This window comes from Xiphophorus hellerii, chromosome 13 (genome assembly GCF_003331165.1).
Source record: "Xiphophorus hellerii strain 12219 chromosome 13, Xiphophorus_hellerii-4.1, whole genome shotgun sequence".
NCBI classification, from domain to species: Eukaryota; Metazoa; Chordata; class Actinopteri; order Cyprinodontiformes; family Poeciliidae; genus Xiphophorus; species Xiphophorus hellerii.
Genome location: NC_045684.1, coordinates 4,413,356 through 4,434,497, shown reverse-complemented (window position 1 = coordinate 4,434,497; position 21,142 = coordinate 4,413,356). Strand labels below are relative to the sequence as shown.

Here is a 21,142-nt window from a genome sequence, read left to right as displayed (position 1 = left end):
TAATAAAACTGAAAATATGAAAATTTTCATAAGGAGTCCAGCTGTTTATATATTTTTTCCACATATGCTAACAAATTAACCCCAAAGTCGTATGAATCAAAAATATAAATAATTTCACAATATTCCTCAATACAAGATGGCAACTTTATTTAACAACAATATTTGTGGTAAGTACAGGGCAAATGAAACAGTCAAGAGTGCATCACTGCTGCTGCACACAGAAAAGAGAGAAAGCTACACATCATGTAATCATCCAGTAGCCACTAAAAGACAAAAGTAACACACATAGGACTGTTCCACATCAAATATTTCTCCAATCACAGCACTAAAGCCCAAAATGAATGTAGTTTGCTGTTCTTTATGTGGGGACAAAAATTCTGCATCATCAAGAATGAAAGAGTGATTCAAAACATAAGCAAATGTGAGTTTTCTCAGAAAAACACAATGAAAAGCAATTTAAACAAAGGTGAGGTAAGAAATCACAAAATGTAGACAAAAAAAACTCAATCACTTACAGCGCAACATCACAGTGAAGAACAAACGCATAAATAATACGCAGCAGCCACAGTTTATTGTTGAGTTAATGTGTTTGTCACTTTGCTGCTCTTTTTGCCAACATGTTAAAGAGTCGTGGTGCAAACACATAGCAGCCCAAACTAAGAATGTAATCTGATGAGGCATGGCTGCAACCAAGTGATGAAACAAACACAAGATGAAAATAAGATGATAACCAGCAGCAGTCGTCAATCAGACCTTTAAAAATAGACTTTTAAATCTGCACATAGAAACGTATTTAACCAAAGTGAAGAGCAGTGTATGAAATCTAGACAATGTGCACTCTAAAACAAAATAAAACAATGCAACAGATGCATCAATGTTCTTTAAAATATACAGATTTACAAAATAATGAAAGCTTATATTTTTCTCTGTACAGTGTGAAAGGGTTTGAGTTTGTACATCCAGTTGCTTGCTATAATTATCAGCAGTCTGCACTTTGGTCCTTTCTTTTAAACCCTTTCAAATACTTTATTGCAACACCGCAGTCACATACCATGGCAGTGGTTTGCAAATTTCATTAGCAGTAGCATATCTTCACCATAAATTATACACAAGATAAAGACAATAGTGAGTAATGGATAAAAGAGATAAAACTTTAAAACAACTGTCCTAGTCTACAGAGAACATACAGGAACTATAGTCATGCTAAGTTGTTTTCTCATCTCTGTATTTTTCATGTAATCCTTAAATTCATGAATTTGCACAATAAAATCGGATTGTTGGCAACAATATATATGTATTTTTTTATCAGTTTCTATTACAGATTGTTTTACAAGCTTTATTAAATGGTTGTGAATAATTTTTAATAAATGTAATGCCTTAAAAAAAATCATGATTATAAGTGCAACTGTACCAAACAATATGGCTTAGTATTGGACTATGATGAATCTTTCAAAATGAGAAGCTGGGTTGGGATTGATTAACCAAACTAAACAATTTCCCCCACTTTTTTCTTTACTTGAAAGTCTGATACTTCAATTTCAACCTTAACACATGAGAAGCACCAATCTGAGAGGCACAAGTGGGAAAACAGAGGCTGCTGGTTCCACAGGTACCATTGTAGTGACTAAATAAAACAGCAGCTTCACTGAATAATAGGCAAAGGTAGTAGAAAAGCAAGAGAAGTCATTGCTTAAAAAGTTAGGAGTTTAATGTGAGTAGTTTGGTGTGTTGTCTTTAGGCAGATAAAACTTGTAGTTATTGTATTAGTAGCCAATTCATTATTGCAGAAGTTTATGTTTTAGTATTGCCAATTCAATCAATAGCCACCGTAATAAAAACGGATCCATTCATGAGTCATATGCTGCCAAGTTTGAAACACTAACACAACACAACTTTGCTTTTGAAAAATTGGTTAAATTTTTTTTTAAATAAATAATGTAAATAAAATATTTTAATAATGTGCCCATATTCCCTTATTATAAACATATTCCTCCATTTGCCTGCTTAGAATTTTCTGAGTTTGTGACATCACAAAAGGCAACAGCAACATGTGGAACAACAAGCATTTTGAATTTAGAAGTGAAATCCTTGTTAGTGTTAAAAAAGGAGCAGTGTGCAAATATCCAAAGACAGAAGCAGCACCTCAACAGGAAACACTGAATATAACATTAATCTCGACTAGACACGAGTGCACAACAATCCTCCCTCAGTGCAAACACAATATCACCATCCACAATTACAGGAAAATACACCAATATCACAGACTTATATTCTCCATTTCCAGTGAAAAAAATAATCCACTTAACAAGCCTTCTGACATCCATTCAAAATTAAATATCAGCAAAGTTACAAAGTTATGTCCTAAAATTATACATGTGGCTTAAATCTTAAATCCCTCTATAGATACTTTATCTCTTTATAAATACTTTATCAAGGTACACCTCTTTAAGTGTAAATTCTATTGTAAATATACAGACATAAATAAATAAATAAATAAATAAATAAATAAATGGTCTGCAAGGGTGAGAATAGAGTTCAAGTAGCAACAGTAATCCACACAGTAACAGAGTAAAGAAAATATACTTTGTGTTACTCACATACACACGTCACATATACGCTATTAGATATACATTTCATAAATCTGTTGAGACTAAACAATGCAGACAAAGTGTCACAGCGCAGACAGGATCAGGACCCCACACACAAAGCTTAAAATACATTTTTGACTTACAATAAATAATTCTACTCTTCATAGTAATTTAAATATATTTGAAATATAATGGTCTCTGAAAGCTGCTGTTAATTTCTTAACGGAGATTTGGATTTCATTGGTGAGCAGCAGCTGGTCCAAGATAATGACTTAAGTATTTCCTGGCTATCCAGAAACTTTGTAACACACTTTTGAAACTGTGTTAAGTGCATTTGTGCTGTCAAAAATAAAACTAACGGACACAGATGTAATTAGGCCAAAGTTTAAGATTACTATATGTTGTTTTTTTGTGTTGAGATATACGTAAAGTCTCGTTTTTTGGTTGTAATAGCAGGGTAATTTTTTTGTTGTTGTCACTACATTTATATTAATGTTTACTCGATAAAAACTTAGATTAGATTAGGTTTCATACAATAGTGCAGATTTTTTGGTAGAGATAATTAAATTGTGTGAAACGTATAACAAACAAGCATTGTTTGCCTGAAATATGCAGGTTATGATGAGTAGACATTAGCTAAAATTCTTGTGAAACAATAAAATTATTACTGATCTGAGAAAAAATGATTTCAGAGCCTTACATTCTCAGCTTGTAGACTTTTGAAGATGATCTTTTTTTTGGATCCTATTAGTAGGTCATGTTAGAAATCTGATATATTTTTGAAATATGTTAACAGATGGAGTTTAGAAACATAAAATTGCTAAAAATAATTCCTACAACCGACCCCACAACCTTTGGACTGTAATAGACAACAGTCTGCCAACACCTACTTAGCTTTTCAAACAAATATAAACTAATTGCTTGAAAACTCTCCCATTAGGCCTTTCCTGATTGTTATATTCAAATTTATATAATCTAATTAAAACTCCACCTTTAAAAAAAATATATATACTATTTTAATTATAAAAAGTGCTCTAGTGATTAAAAATGCAGTATGTATAATTTTAAATTGACATTCTTTTATTTTGGTTATACACAAAATAATCCTGACAGATCTGTTTTCTTTGATTTTAAGCATTAGTCTCTTGCTTTGCAAAACAATAAGGTAATATCAGACATAATTATCTATTAAACCACTAATGTTAGTTGCATATTTCACTGAAAGCTATAATGTCAGGATTAATAGAGTATTAGCACTTCCCCATTAGTTGCCTCTATCTGCTACAAGTTATTTTCAATAGTGATTGCACACTTCATACAGTCTTTATCTGTTCTACTGACAGCTTGCTTAGATATATGGTTATTATTATTATTAATGTAAATGCAGATCATTAGCACTATGTTAGTCTGATGGAAAGAATGGCGGTGCTCATTACTTCTACTGCTTATAGTATGAATAGTGACTCTAAAGCTTGCCTGACTACACCTTAAAAAACTCTCTAATTTACAGTAAAATACAGGAAGAATTGTAACGTAGAAATACGGACTCTACCATATTTATTCGGTAAAATTCTGGTTACCACAGCTGAAGATATTTTACCATAAATTAGAGACCTTTTTATTTTACAGTGTACTAAAGTGTACAGACACTGATCTAAAATTTCCCCTCAAGTAATTCAATTACTCCTCAACTGAAACCAAAGTTCAAGACTCGCTTTTCATCTCTTGAAGCCAGAAAATCACTTACATTTCTTTATATAATCTAAAATAATTAATAAAAAAATTAGATCTTACACAATCATATAAATAATCTTTCTTTCAGCAAATAAATATATTTTGTCTGTTACCCTATTGTTACATTACAAGTATTTGTCATAAAATAACTAAATCAGACTGTCTAGGAACTTTTAATGACTAATTTATATAATCTAAATTAAAGCAGATGTGTGTTGATCGACACGAGTGCCCATAACTGTGAAGGGTGTTGTATATATTTATTTTTCTAGGCTACGTATATGAATCTTAATGAAGTTGTATTTGTGTTTGTACACATGTATATGACTATGTGAAAGTTCTTTGAGGAAACTGTTATGTATATTTTCTCAATTTCTTGGCTATGGTTACATTTTGGCTGCATTCAGTACTTAAATAGGCTGACAACATGTCAACACACAATCAGGTGAGTCAGTAATTAAACCCCTACTAAATGATGAATGATTGTAGATGTTAAAATTTGAACAACAATGATGCATTTTAGTACCTTTAGCTGCTGCAGACTACATTATGAGGTGAGATGTGTTCATCAGGTGCTAATTCACTTTGGTAATGCAAACAATCCCAGTGAAAGGTAAAGCACACAATTTAGATCTATTAGACCTGCAGTCTAAGGGGGGAACAAGTAGCTGGCCAAAGAACATACTGTAAGGAGAAAATACACATTAAGTCATCTGACACAAAAAATACACAAATAATTTTGCTTAAATGTGGATCTTTGTTTATCATGTCACCTAATTCATATGACATGGAACCGACCTCTGTTTTTTATGTTTAAATCTGCTCAACTCACCTTAAGTCACCCTGCTTATAAACTGCATTATTGAACAAATTAGCTGTACATTTTTGACCCATGTTTTAGTTTCAAGTAACCAGATCTGAGTGTCATCGTGACTTGAGACACACTGACCTTGACTCACCCTTTGAATGGATGCAGCTGATTTCAGGAATGTACCATAAAGTTGGAGAGAAATATTGAAACTGATTCCTCTGTTTCAGCATGTTTGTATTCTGTGATCCTTCCGTTACTTGTAATTTCTCTCACCAATCTAAAACCTGTCTACACCTGCTCCCCTTGTGAGCCGGATTTATCTTTAAGGGGTGTGGTTTCGGTTGCCGGAGTGGCGGCTGCAGGAGCGGCTGCAGGAGCGGCTGCAGCCGCTGCTGCCGGCGCCTCCACCAGCGGGACCTTCTCTTTCTCAGGAGAAGAGGCTTGAAGAGTTATGGCCGTGCTGGAAGTGGCACCAGGATCCTCAGCGGAAGAGGTGGCAGGAGGCAGAGCGCCGCCAAATTCACGGGCAATCTCATCAAATGTCTTTCCCTTCGTTTCTGGGACTTTGATGAATGTGAAGATGAAAAAGATGATGAGGAAGGCAGTGAAGATGAGGAACACCCATGGTCCACACCACTCCTATGGAGAAACAGGAGGGAGATCAGAATAACTGCACTGCAAAATCTTACCAAGCAATTTTCACTAGCTTCTAGTGCAAATGTTTTTGTACACATGAAATTAGGCAAAACTAACTTACAAGTAACTTTTCAGCAAGATATGGTAGCTTGTTTTCAGTAAATAATTCCTAAATATGGATAAAAAGTGATACTTCCACTGGGAAAATGTCTTGTTATAAGTGAAAAAAATCTGCTTTTTAAAATCAATATTAAGGAATTATTTACTGCAGTGCAAACAAGCTCCTGTATCAAACATCCAACCTAACTTGTAAGTTAGTTTAGTCTTAAATTCAAGTGAACTAAGAAATTTGCATTAGAAACTAGACAAAAAATACAAAGATTTTGTGGTTTTGCATTGTGATTATCCCTCCACCCCCCAGAGTAAACAAAACAAAACAAAACTCATATAATCTTGCATGAAATAAAGATTTTAGTGTTCAAAATCAAGTCTGAAACAGAAAAATAGAAACTCTAGAAGTGTAAACTAAATGTAACCAATCAGGGCAGCCTTGTCTTTTCTTACCACTAGTTTCGGGAAGCTCATTCCAACAAGGAAATTGGCTGTCCAGTTGCAGCATCCTGCTACAGCCATGGCCGCAGGACGGGGCCCCTGGGAGAAAAGCTCAGCCACAATGAACCATGGAATGGGACCAGGGCCCAGCTCAAACATAGCCACAAAAAGCATGACAGCCAGGATTGCCACGTAGCTCATAGCTGTAATGTGCGTCTGCTCAGAAAGTGGGAAGAAAGAGGAAATGATCAGACAAAAACACACATGAGAGATTCACTGGCAGAAAAGTTGATTAGAAGCTAATGATAATGAGAGCATCTGCTGCAGAATACACAACTCTAATTGTCTCTCATGACTCTTTGTAACTGTGTTATTTCTCATTTCAGGAACCATCTTTAGTGTTCTGTCAATCTAAACCAAACATTATGACAAAAAGACATTAAACTATGGCAGAAGTTCATTATTTTATGAGCTGAAACTGCAACTAAATTATGTGAAAGCAAAAAAAATAAAGTCCATTCGAACTATCTACACTTTTAAGTCACTAATTCTTGAATATCAATATCAATTGGGACAAACACTGATGGATTCTCCTGCAAAGGGCGGTAGAGCTACTGATCGTTGCACTTTTCTTTTTGTCCAACACAGCAGAGTTTTTCAGTGAATTTTTTGTGGTTTCTTGATGAAAATTGGGTTTTGTCCAACTGGCTACTAAGTGACTACACGTAGTGGAACTAAGAGCATTAGTTCCACTGGCACATTATTTCACATATAAGATGAGAAAATGTCTTGTTATAAGTAAAATAATATGCCAGTGGAACTAGTGCTTTTTTATCAACAGTAAGGAATTACTTACTTAAAACAAGCTTTAATATCTTGGTGAAGTTATGTCTAAGTTTTGTCTTATTTCAAGTGAACTAAGATACTTACACTGTAAACTATACCAAAATACTTGGTAAAATTTTGTATTTTTACTGTCTGTCTGTCTATGTATATAAATATTTGATAATATCTGTGCATCCACCCACCAACAGGAGGGAGACTGTCATGACCAGGGCACTGACGGCCATTCCTCCCAATCCCAGGAGATGTAAAGTCCTTCGTCCAGCCTTTTCCACCAGAAAGAGCTGAAGGACAGTGAAGGAGACTGTGATCCTCTGTAGAATGGATCTAAATTCAGGCAGGAAATAAAGCATTTGCTGAGTCACTTACAGAAACAACAGTGAAGATAGTATTGACAATTCCGGCTCCTATTGTAGCGTAGATGGGTTGCTTCACTCCAGCTGAGCTAAAGATCCCTGTGGAGTAGTAAAACACCTGAGAGATACATACAGGAAAGAAAAAAGAAAAGAAAATTGTGGTTAAAATGCAACTTATAAATTTTAGAAACAGGCTTTTAATGTTGTTTTTTATTCATAAACTGTAATCCCTGGCAGAAAACTAAAATAAAAATAATAAATATAAATAATAAAATAAAAAATAATCTTCATAAAAATGTTGGACTCACGTTATGGGAAATTTTTCAGATATTCCTATGTTTTTCTCACGTCTGTACTTCTTGCCTTTGTGGTTAAATAAACGGCAACTGTAATATTTTTTGGTTATAATGTCAATCGTTGAATATCATGTACAATAGAGCAGAGCTGTACAAAGTGTGATCATGTGAGAATGTTTCTCCGCACTCACAGCATTGATTCCTGATAGCTGCTGGGAGAGCTGCAGCATGACGGCGATGAGGAGGGGCTGCCTGTAGGCCGCTGAGCGAAACAGCTCAGCGATGGTCACCATCTTCTCCATCGCCATCTTGGCGCTCTCCTCCTTCATCTCCTGGATGTCTTTGTTCACATCCTCCGTGCCACGTAGACGAACCAGAGCTGTCAACAGAATTATATAGCAAGATGAGTCACTTCTGATGGTGATGGACTGATTTTGAAAGAGAGAGTTATATAAAACAAGTTTTGACAGAAATAGAAGGAGAAGTGAACTTCTGAGTAGCAACGTGTGTTTTAAAATGATGGGGGGAAAAACAGCGTCCTGACTTATCGAACCTCCTGTGTTTCTAGCAGCATTTGCTAAGTCTCCTTCCAACCTCTGATTGTTTGTATTTTGAACAGATTCACAAAGCTCAACTACTTACTCCATTTATGGCTCACTTTTTGTATGCTATCCATTTCAATTCTGCTCCAGATTCTTTAAATAGGTTGCTCCAAATACAAGTAGACATAGACATCAAGTCCAGCTTGTGCAAGCAATCTGCAATAGTAGTGAGAGATCCAGCTTTTTTCTAAGATTTACTACTTTTGGCTTGGTTCCCTCAGAAGAGCTCTCACAGCTCTCAAATGACTCTTCATTCATCAGGTCCCAGTTATTCTCTCTTCAGCCACAAGCACACCAGTGGCAGAAAATCACTGCATCTGAAGCTGTGGTTAAACCTTCAGTCAGCAGCTGTATTTAAAGAAAAAAAAGGCAATTTCATGATCCACAGTTCTTACTTCAAACAGTAGATGACACTGCAGATAAAATCTACCTATATTTAACAACAAGTTGCAAAAAAACTTTAAATGTGAACAGTGGATCTCCAACAATGCAAAGTGATGCTATTTAGTTAAATACACAATTGTAGAAGATTTTCTATTATTGGCAGATTTAGAGTAAAATGAAATTGCAATTTCAGATCTGCATGCAAACATTTGTGAGAGGCAAACTTACAGCTTTGTGAGTTTGCCCCTCTTCCTTTCTTAATGACTCTCCTCTTGTTTAATAATGACCCGTCCTCCATTAATACTGCATGTAGAAGCAGTAAAAGCAGTAATCTATTAGCATCTACCTTTGCGTGCTTGTTCCTCCTGATTAAGGTTGATCAGAAGGAAGCGGGGACTCTCAGGACAGAAGGGCAGCAAGATGCACTGCAGCACAGCAGGGGCCACGGTGAGGGCCAGCAGCAGGGGCCACAGCTTGTCAGAACCCAACAGAACCTCCAGACCAAAGATCTAAAAGGAAAAGACACACCAGCAGAACTAATTTGATTCTATGCAGTTAAGCTGAATGCAACCCAATTCACATGATTCATTGATGTGTATTTTCTTCAAAGATTATTTATTTATGTCACTAAATTGTTAAATTACCTACCAAAAGTCATTACTGATCTGTTTTTTAAGTACATTTAAAATACATTTGATTTTGCATCTGCTCTGGTTCATTTCATCATTGCTTTTGATATTTGTTGCTGCCTTGTATAATTGTGTCTTTATGGTATTTATATATGGACTCTAATCTAATTATTTTAAAAATAAATAGAGGAAAGTCATCAATTATAAGAACTTGAGTATTTGGAAGTGAGTAAAGTTTCGAACCTGAGCAATCAGGATGCCCACTACCACTCCGAGTTGATGCAGAGTACCAAATGCTCCACGAAGAGGTGTTGGTGACACCTCCCCCACGTACATGGGAGTCAGCCCGGTGAAGAGACCGCAGAACAGGCCAATGACCAGACGACCCGCAATCACCATCTCATAGGAGGAGCAGATGGTGGAGAACCCCATGAGGAGGCCTCCGATCACAGCCAGGATGTTCACCAGGAACATGGAGCGCCGTCTGAGGAGAGGAAGAGTAAAGAAACATTAAATGGACAAAAACATGAACTAGTGTTACGAAAAATAATTTCTGGTTGAGGACTCTCAAATCTTTAAATGCTAACATGAAATTTCATCCCCTACCTGCCAAATCTATTGGCCATGATGCCCACACTGAAGGAGCCCACCATGCCGCCCACACTGAAGATGGCTACAGCGACGCTCCAGACGATGGTACAAACCCCTGAACTGATGGGCTCGTTGTAACGCTGCAACCAGGTTTGGTTGAAGAACGACCGCAGTTTCTAAATAAAAAGTAGATTTATGGGTTAAGATCAGCATTTCTCTCTTTTCTTCTCGATTTAGTGGTTTCACAACCGAAACTAATTGGTTTTGAACATATCAGTTTCAATTAAACATAAAAAAAACATATTTTAAAATTTTTTCTTAAAAAGAACTAGTTATTGGCTAATTTAAGTTAAAATGTTAAATGTAATGTTAAACTGTTAAAATGTGATTATGTTTGGGCTAATTATAAATGAGAAAAACTCTTTAGATGTGTTTACAGCATGAATATTTCAAAATTACAAAATTTTCAGCTGGATGTTTTAAGAGAGAAACTTTAGGACTTAAATATATAAACTTTACTGAATCTATTTTGTCTTACACGTCATATAAATAGAATTTGTAATGACTAAGCCATAAAGTGTGATCTCCGTGATAGGAAAACAGGAAACAAGAAAAAACCTGCCACAATAATTAAAACTCTTAGGGTAGAAGTTCAAAGGATAAAACTCCCAGTTGAAATGCACTTCATACTGATTTATCTCCCTGCAAAATAAAAGCACAAAACCTGAGAATTATGACTCTTGTTCTATTCTGACTTTCTCCATCTATTACAAGGACTATTAATGATTGGTGTTTGCTTCCTCTACAAAAACACAGACTAGATCAGTCAGTTAATAGGTTTTGACAAACAGCCTTTATGTTGTGACCCTTTCTTGTTTAATGTTCTGGTAAACGTGACCTCAGCATGAGACGTACATACTTACGTCTTTTATTACTGCAGAGCAGAACAGGCAGTAGCTACACTGTTAGTTAGCATGTAACTGGCCTGAAGATTTAAATGTTTAGATCCATGAAGTGAGTGACCACCTTTTGTTTATAGCATTTGTGAAGCAGTAGAAAGATAATTACAGTAAATTCAAGGGCAAAGTGTACCTATCTTTCTATAAAGATTTTAAAAATAATCATTAAACTGACAATATTTACATAATAGTATTTTTTTTTCTTCAGTGAGAAAATGTATTGCCTGATTTGCTTTCTTTTTCATCTGAATATGCAAAACAGTAAGATTTCTGTTAGTATTTTGGTAGTAAACGTCACCAACCTCTTCCGGAGCATTGATGACTCCTGTGTTGTAACCAAACTGCAGCGAGCCGATGACGGCCGTGCCCAGCGAGAACAAGAGATAACCCGTTACTTGCTTTCCCTGAGGGGCAGAGTGGTGGAAAGAACGGGAACAAGAAGGATAATTGAGGTTGATGGGGTTGATGCAAATTAAATAAATAAATATGAAATTTGAGATCTTAATGGCATTGAAAATACAGAGGTAGTTTAGATGCAATAAACTGGAATGCTGGCAGCAAACAAGTCAGTGATTCAGCAGTATAGCATTGAACTCACACTCTCCTGCTTGGCATCCCCACATCTACTTGCTAATACATACAAGATCTTTTGCAAAATACAAGCAATATGCAAAATAAGTCAAATTGCAAAAACAAATGTTTAATTTTTCTTCTACAGCCTTGCAAAAAAAGATGAAGATGTTCAAGCTAATTCAGTGTCTATGTGATCCACAGCATTCATGACTCAGTTTGTCTTTTTCCTGAACATAATTGGATAAATTCAGATGAAATTTGTTTCCATGGCCATTTGCCTGCAATTGTGGCGCAGCCTGGCCCCTTTAATATTATTGATTTATCTGCATAATTAAAGAAAACCACATCAACCTTCATGACAACAAGATGTTTGAATGCTTACTTGGCTTTGGCAGAGTTCTAAAGAATTTATTCCATTCTATTTTGCTTCTTTTTTTAAAATTTTTACCTGTTGGGAACCGGCGTTTGGTTCCTATTTGTATTCTGTTGTTGGTGGTTCCCCATTTCATCCACCAGAGGGCGCTTGAGGCTGCACTGAGGGTGCCTGTGGTTCAGCACACCTGTTGTTCATCTTCTAATCATCCTGAAGCTTAAGAGGAGCGGACTGCCTGCACTTCAGTGCCTGAGTGTTTGCCAGTGATGGTACCTCGAGCCTCTCTACGTTGACTCTCTGTGATTTTGTTTTCTGAGAGATACCTTGAGTAATTTCTCCTTGTCCTTTCCTCTCTCAGGTGTTTTCCTCGTGACACTGAGCATTCTCTTTGTGAAGACCTAGCTCTGGCCTTTTGGATTTGCATTCCTCGTGACGCCGTGGAATTTACTCACTGGTTGCCCGAGCCCAACAGTCAGCTCCTCAACCAGGTCACAAGCAGTTATCGGAGTTTTTCCCCAGCTGGCAGTCAGATCGCTCCTCTTTCTTCCTCCACGCTCAAAACTTACCTGTCCGCCCTCCAACGCAGCCTCCGCTACCCTACCCAACTGTGTTGCCCTTGGAAACCTGGACCGCCTCACAGCCGCAACCAAGGTGGACCAAGACCCGAACCGGCAGGTACCCTCTCCCAGACTGAATCTACCATCTCACGAAGTAAGACCAGTCCAACTCTGTTCACCACTCACTTTTCCCATTACCACAAACTCATCTCCCTCTGTTAGTGAGCAGACGACCCCGTGAGCCCGTTCCTGGATTCATTCTCTCTCAAATCATTTTATCATTTTGTGCAAATAAAATCTCATTTAACTGATCACTATTCTCCTGTGCTTGTTCTGCATGTTTAAGAACTTAAAACCCATTATGATATTACCTCTGCATGTTATAACATTTAATATATGAAGAAACTACAATACTACATTAACACAAATAATACTTCCATATCAATAAATGGATAGGCACCACTGTATTCAAGATAAATACAGTGGTGCCTAATGTTCATAATAAAATCATGAACATTTTCAATAGCTGGAGGGTCAAAAACAAGTAATAGATGGAATGCATTCCAGTGCAACTGAGGTTTTATTAAGTTATAAAATTTTTAGTTAAAACTGACTGAAAAGTTTGTAAGTTTTGTGACATTTAGGATGCAACTAATCTTACAGGTAATTTATTCTCCACATAACAGAATAGAAAATGTATTACTTCCACATCTATAATTTTGAACAATTAATTCATGATTAGACCTCAATAAACAATGCAAAATAAAACAACGAAAAAACAAAATAAATTTTCTGTTAAATCCACGGGGATCCATGAAAATCCATGAAAAAGTCCATGGATAAACAGCCTTCTTGGGGTCAAGTACACATTTCTGATAAAAGCAAAAGCCATTCTGTTCAGCCCAGACCATGAAAGGTTTATTAAATGACTCTTAACACATGGCATTAATAAATAATGCACCTCATGTGATTTAGTGGCAGGGCCAGACTGAACGACGTTTCAGCAAAAAGTCTGTAGCTGAGACACAGAGAAGCTGACGGGGCAGAACTGGCTGCTGCAATATGAAACGACAGAGATGTGGGTCGACCTCAGGTGATTATCTGCCTCTGCTTTAGCAATATCAGAATAAGGTCAAACAATATTAGCAGTGAATACGTTGCAGTTGTTTTAGGTAAAGAGTATTGGCCAAACTGAATCAGTTTGGGGAGGAAAGAACAGAGGCGTTGATGAAAACCTCAATATACAATCAGTCAGGTTGGATTTTTTAGGTCCGATCTAAACTAATCAAGTAGGAGCTAAACAAAAAGCACTAGTAGATTGTTGGACGTTGGATTTGATGATTTGGTGCTAGCTAGTAGAATCGTTAGCAATTTCATAATTTGAAGCAATAAATGCGTGACAGCCATGTGAGATATTGAACTTGGGGCTACTTGGAGGCCCCTGAATTTTCATAACTTCAAGGGGGTGTTTTTGTAAAGTTCAACTGGAACACAAAAGCTCTCTTCCCCCTTTGAGGTTGCTTGAAGGCAGAAATGACAATAAATTTCAGACCGAAGCTGCAGCAGAAGAAAAGAACTGCTGAAGACATGGAAGATTGTCTGGCTGAGAGCTGTGAACCTCAGGCTTGAAGGCATGTGGATATTAAAAATGCATTTTGCATCTTTAATATCAGACTCTCTTAAGATCAGAGAGTCTGACCTCTGACCTTAATAGTGAGGCTGAGATTGCAGTTTGATGTGAGTGAACAATACCCTGAGATGAAAGTATAATATTCAATACTTCTATAAAACATACGCAGTGGAAATTCAGTGTGAATTTATAGTCTGAAAGAATTCCTTTATTTAATTTAGACTGAAAAACAAAATTGGTTTCCCTAAATCACTTTTATTGATGGGTGAAGCTTTTATTTATTTATATAGGTTTAAATAAATTTTTGTTTTACTGTATTTTATTTCCCTTTTGCTGAAAACATTGCTTTCATTTTCATATTTACCATACACATCACAATATCTACAATAATTTTAAAACAACCTGCTGACTTGATATTCAATAGTAGTTGTTCAAAACTTAAAAAGACAATTTAATTCATTTAAATTACTAACATAAAATGTAAGATCATCATTATTGGTCATTTAGATCATTTTTTCCTCCAAAAACATTTGAACAGTCTGCTACAGAAGGAAGCAGATTTCTCAACATTGTGCGTCTAATTTTTAGAAAAGAGACATTAATTGACTTTATGAGAAGAAAAGGTCATTTTATTTATTCATACAGTTGCAATAAGCCATTGATTAGTATTTACAGTGATTGAATGTTTCTGTGAATAGGATGTCTAGTGGGAGACTTCCATACAGTAATTATACATATATAATGCTGTACCCCTGTAGCAGGGGTCTTTATCACCCCCAAGATACTTCTGGAACATTGGAAAATAGAAGAAAAAAAAAACACTAAGCAATGAAAAAATGCAGTAATTAAAAACGTTTAGTAGATTTAACTGCTTTATTTAAAGTTATCTGACAAGAACAAATCTCTACCATCCAACTTTATAAAAGCCAGTGGCTTAGCATGGCTCTCAGGAGGTTGTCTGGCAGTCAAAGTTGTGAGCTATGCAGCAGAATTTTTTGTTTCAATACACTCCATTTTGCTCAGGTATAATCACATATCCATGAATTCAAAAGAATAGTGTATGCAATTTACTGTCTTTGTTGGTTTGTCTGCATTAAAAGTGAGGTACAAACTTTTGGCCAATAACAGCGATTTCTTCATTTTTTATGTTAATGGGTTTTTCTGTCTGCGTTGTTAAATTTGTTCTGTTGACAAATCGATTTTTCTTACTTGGCATGTTTATTTAACATGATTGAAGCAACTAGGATTTGTTACCTGGAATAAGCCCATAACACTAGAGTTTTGGGTCTTGGGTAATAAAAATCCTACTGCAAGAAAATCTAAAAATTGAGATTGAATTTTTCTCCTTTGTAGAAAAAAAGATTGATGGCATTTTGATTACAGTCCCTCAACATAGATTGCTTCAAGGCACAAAGGTCATGTGATAAAGGGGCCAGACTGCAGCTTTCATTTTAGGTAAGGATCATTAATAAATCTGCTGTCCTCATAAATATTTTTCATGTTTTCTCCTGGAAATCAAGTTTCCCAGCATTTGTACTTTGCAGGAAAAATATTTTCCAGATTCTTTTTTGATCCCAAGTTAAATAAAATATTTTTTTGTCTGTGTTTTTACTTTGAACATTTTTCAACTCTTTCCTCTTCTTGTTTGTTTATTTGTTTGCTAGAAAGTTCCCTGGGGAATTAGGAGACATTTGAAAGTGATCAATACTCCTGTCCTCACCCAGAAAGCTTTGGGTGTGTCCACTGCAGATAGATGGCTCATTGCCATCTATCTGCAGAGTCTAAATAAGAAGACTTTTATTCGGTTATTCTCTTGTTTGATTGAATTATATATTTAAATCAGTAAGAATTTGCAAATTCAATTAATTTGACCTTAAAGGTCACTTTAACCATTTTTCACTAAAAATAAGTAAGCCTAATATGACAAATATATCCTATGCAACTCATGCTTGTGTGTTGTGGAAAGTTGACCATAATATAAAAATGACACATTTGTTGTTTCCAATTGTTTCTAATAAGTGGCATCTAAAACACAAAGTGCATATGCAGAGTTATCTAAATATATACAGTTAGCCACAATTCTGAAAATAATTACTTTTTTGGTATCAAAACCACCATTAGTGGTAAGTTAGCAGCTGTTTGAAAGAGTTTGCAAAACTTCTATTTTTGTTGAAAATAATTATTTTCTACCAGGGGAGATTTTAACTCACTCAACAAACACATAAATGAAAGACTGAATAAAAAATAAATAAGTTCTGCACCATAAATAAAAACAGTCTAATATTTGTTGCTGCATATCTTTATATAAGCTGTCAATAAATACAACTGGACTATGTTTTGGCCATAAATGAATTTTCCACATTATTATTAAGCCACCCTTTGGCAAAGGAACCAATCATTCATCATCTGTCTGAAGCCCTCAGCATCACTGTATATTTAATGAACAGATGCATGAGGAGACAGCCGCCAGCACAGTAGGAAACACATAAAACTTAATCCAGTGAAGACTCAACCCACTCAGAATGAGGAAGATCTTGGCCTTTATTCTCTTTATTTCTTCTTGATTGACTGCATTTATCTCAGTTTTTTTTGTCGTGTAACAGTGACTCAGTAAGATTTACAAGTCACATGACTGTACTCAAATATCACTACCAAAAATCAATAGGAAGTCTGTAGGTCAAATGTCCAAATTACTGCTCCTTTGCTAATCTTAATCTAAAATGTTTCACACAAATTTCAGGGTTTGAATAGTTTCTTTTCTATCTGTAAAACTCAGTTGAAATTCAACCATTTCATACTCACTGGAAATAAGAATATATTCCCACTACGTTCAAATTGCCAACAGGAAAAAGAAATAAAAATTTTAGAATCTTTAATGCTTCTTTTATATTCAGTAACTTTCAGCAGCAGCACCCTGTTGCAGCAAGGAGATTAGCTGAACAGACATTGCGTTACTAAAGAAACCATGTTATTCCACATCTTGTCTTGCAGTCCTAACATACAGATAAATGAGTAATCTAAATTTATTCAGATTTAACTACAACAGATTAAAATGACACTAGTTGCCCTGAAACACATACATTAAAAACTATTTAAACCAGGTAACTGCCCTTTAATAAATTAAATCTGTTTGTTTGTCATTAGTTTCCCAACCTTCCCCCAACACATTCTTGCCCAAAGCTGGAAACTGCCGCTTTATTGACGCAGGATAATTGACGGCTAGCTGCAACTGGGCAATATGCACACAGGTCTCATAAAATAAAACCATGTAAGACTCCTGAAACGACAGAGCAGCTTTATGTGATGGCTTTGGTGCGAGGACACGTACACACACAAAGTTAATAAGGTGAGATGCATTAAATCCAGAAATCAGAGACCTTACTCACATTAAGGAAATCATAAAGAAGTACAAAAAGAAGGCTGATGCTGATGATCTTACTGCCACACCAATAAAACATAAGTACATCTAAAAATTTACAGCTGTTTGTTTTACTTAATGAAAGTGCTGCAGGTGGCGCCTCCCTTTAAATCTTGTTTATCCAAGAAAGAAAAAAGGCACAAAACTACAAAATGTGTTCTAAATAAGAACACACAGACTATTAATCAGCCAGATATCCATTTACATCAATAATATTTTCTTTGTTACTTTTGGTAATAAAACAGTGATTTCCCATATTCAGTTTCTAAAGTTTTGATAATCTGTGTGTGCCTTAAACATTAACAAGCTTAAATGTTTGCTCCAGCTTATTTACATTGTCCATTAGTCATCTGTCCCCGAAGGCAGGCCCATGCCCCTCCCAACCCTATTCTCTGACACACACCTTCTGGTAACATTTGGTTTGTAATGCCAGATATTGACCAGCATGTCAATGCATTGACACATTTTCTCAAGGACAGGCAAGCTGCATGTAATACTGTTAAAATCACAAAAGCAAACCGCTTTACATGAGATAATGCATCAACAAGAAATCACCAATTGAACCACAATGCTAGTGTATATGAGGGTTATGTTTTCTGTGGTTAGAAATAATGAAACTAGCATCAGACAAGTAAATACATAGGACATGGAATATAGAATTTTATAATCAGAAGCAGATCAAGGACAACATGGATGCTGCAAACATGCAAGATGAAAAAATAATGCTATTATTTCAACTCCTAATAAATCCATTGTATTTAGATGTAGATGATTGTGATTTAGAAGTATTGTTCCTTTCTGTATCAAAATAAATGTTTTCAATGCAAAGTGCAAGTTTTTTTTTATAGAAAACCCTACAGAAAATCTTTTTAGCAGTAAAACAGTATGAATAAAACCTTTTTTAAAACAGCAAAATATACTCAGCTTCTTCATATTTTCTAACATTACAATTAGTTGATCAAAAACAGTAAAGCAAAAAGAAAAAAACAAAACATTTTTTGCAAAACTAATTTGCAAAAAATGTTTTTGATACCCCTAAAATAAAATTCAATGCAACTATATGGTGGCATGCTGGTGACATAGAAAACATGTGGAACATTGAGATGTCAGATGAATCCAAAGCTGAACATTTTGACCTACATGTAAAACTGCACATAATCTGAAACACACCCTTCCCCTCAGTGAAACATGGCTGCATCATGCTGTGGGCCTCAGCAGGGCCAAGGAAGCTCATAAGAGTTATAGAGAAGATGGATGGATTGAAATACAGAAACATATTGCAGTCCTGGAAGACAACCTGCTAGAGGTCGGATTCCATGTCTGAGGAACGGTCAAGTCAAAGTCCAGACCTATATCAAACTGATACTGTGAATTGATCTGTTGCAAAATTTGCAAAATTGTGTTTAGGCATAGACAAAATCCTTTGTGATTTAGATGGTAAAGAAGAATGGCGCAGAATGGACAGCTACTATACAGCTGTAAAGTAGCAAAAAGGTACATCTACAAAATATTCCTTGAGGGTCACTACACTTTTATTATGTATGCGTCACAGTATACTATTTATATCAGCCACAGTTTGCATGTAGTTTGTTTGTTTCTGTGATTTATTTCAAATAATTTTGGACCCTTATTCATAGAGAACACTATAATCTATGTATTGCATATTTAAACTACTGAATCTGGCTTTCTCTATTTCCCATGTGTCCTTTCCATAAATCCCAAAGGATAGATCTGATTAAGTCATGCTGATGCTGAATTCACATGTGCATGCAGAAACACAAGCACGAAGTTAATAGTGAGGGAAAAAAGATCCTGGAGTTATGTGATTAAAGAAGAAGTTAAATATTTCAAAGATAAAGTGGATGTGGTATGGTAGCAGTGAATTATATCTCAAAACTCTCCCTGTTTTATTCATTGTATGGCAACTTATAGAATCAAGAATATTTCACAAATATCATCACTAAATTCATCAGCAAAATCAGACTTTCGCATTATTGGACATCCACTCATAAACTCTTATTTCATGGAAACATACCTGATATTCCACTCACAACATCCACAACATGTGCAGTAATGAGTGACTCATGGAAGCATTATGGCACACATTACCACCCACACAAATCTGCTTAGAGACTGAACTTATTTAGAAAGACATGTATTACTAAGATATGACATCAACGAGCTCTTTGAGTTTAACTCAGTTTTATTTTACATTATACCAATCAAAGGCCTGATATCCTTCATTTAAATAAGGATCACAAAATAAGTTAAAAAAAAATCACTTGCCTGGCCTTCCATCTTCCCAAAGATGTTATAGATGCTCTCACGATTGTCAAGGGTGATTTCTAAGATTTGGAATCTGCAGGATGCAGAGAGGAGGAGGAACAGAGGGAGGAAGAGTCAGGTGGTGCTTCTGCCTTACCGCCAGCTGCAAAACATGAAAAAAACCTCGTTAGTCGCTGTCCGTGGTACCAAAAACATCTCCGCCTTCTTCTCCCTTAAAAGAAACCGTAATAAATCCTGGTAAAGTCTTCTAAGAAAGGTAGGTTTTAGGTAAAGAAACATATGGTTGATGTTAACGCCTACTTCTGCAGTCAAATAGAGGCAAAGCAACAGAGTTTTCCCCAGCTGAGGCTTTCCAAGATCCCAAATATTATCCCAGATATTATCCCAGACTGCTCAGTCAGAGGAGACTCACCTGTCGTGACTGCTGGAAACCCTCTACGGGCTGCAGCAGGTCTCTTTTTGGTAGCACTGCCTCACACAATTCTTCCCTTGCAGGGGGCTGCGAGGAACAAGGCACGTAACCACACGCTATGATTTCTCCCGTTTCAGCTCGGCCTATGAGAGCCGACAACGCCAGCGTGTCGTGAGATAGTCCCGCCCCTCTTTTTTGCGAGAAAAAATCATGACTCCAGCGCGGCATCGCCGCATCCTGTGAGACCCCAGCGTCCAATCATGGCTGAAGGCCTTACTCGGTTAGTTGGTCACAACAGGCGCATGCGCATCCCGTGGGGGGATGGGGTGTGTCACAGTGGGTCGTGAGGATGTATTTGTATACCCCCTCTCTCTCTGCGTTTCTCTGTCTCTCTCTCTCACACACTCTCTCTTTCCGGTGTCCTCCATGATGCTTCCAGAAGTTGACCTTGGCGCTGCTGCTGATGCAACTCGCCCCTTTATGGGACATCTTGTCATGTGATGCAGCTCAGAGGATGCTTCAGCTATAAAATGATTCCTTAAAGCATTTTTGGTTTATAGCTATGATTATTTTTTTTAAATTGATATAGAAATTTAGTTACTAAAGTCAAGCCAAGTTAGGCTTGTAAAACATATTTTGACACGTTGATTACGCATTTTTAGTCAGTATTTAAAAACATAGTCCCTTTAGAAAGAGTAAGTCATCATCTTAGCATTTCTAACAAAATATGCTATAATCGGTTGAAAACCCTTCTAGAACTACTTATTTCTTGCCTCATATTTTTATTTTTCTACTGCTTGTTTCAAAGGAAAATTAAACCAAAACAAAAATTTTATTAATTAAAGTAAACAAAAGAAAACATTTGCATTCAGTCCCCCTAAATCAATATATTGCACAAAATAGCTCAGTCTT

General features: G+C 36.1%; 1 protein-coding gene and 1 long non-coding RNA gene across 2 annotated transcripts; one reads left to right on the top strand and one right to left on the bottom strand.

Annotated features, from left to right (window-relative positions):
• Positions 1-130: 130 nt before the first annotated feature.
• Positions 131-20,390, bottom strand: LOC116730744 (solute carrier family 2, facilitated glucose transporter member 1-like). Its single transcript, XM_032580194.1, has 11 exons — positions 20,231-20,390; positions 19,819-19,960; positions 11,284-11,385; positions 10,038-10,198; positions 9,675-9,915; positions 9,149-9,311; positions 8,008-8,195; positions 7,534-7,638; positions 7,350-7,448; positions 6,334-6,537; positions 131-5,772 (listed from the first exon to the last, which is right to left on the bottom strand). The coding sequence occupies exons 2-11, from the start codon at positions 19,828-19,830 to the stop codon at positions 5,422-5,424; spliced, it is 1,626 nt and encodes a 541-aa protein (XP_032436085.1). The 5' UTR covers positions 19,831-19,960; positions 20,231-20,390; the 3' UTR covers positions 131-5,421.
• On the top strand, positions 11,392-15,719 carry LOC116730746 (uncharacterized). Its single transcript, XR_004341401.1, has 2 exons — positions 11,392-12,196; positions 12,286-15,719. It is a non-coding gene; the product is annotated as an uncharacterized LOC116730746 (long non-coding RNA).
• Positions 20,391-21,142: the final 752 nt, after the last annotated feature.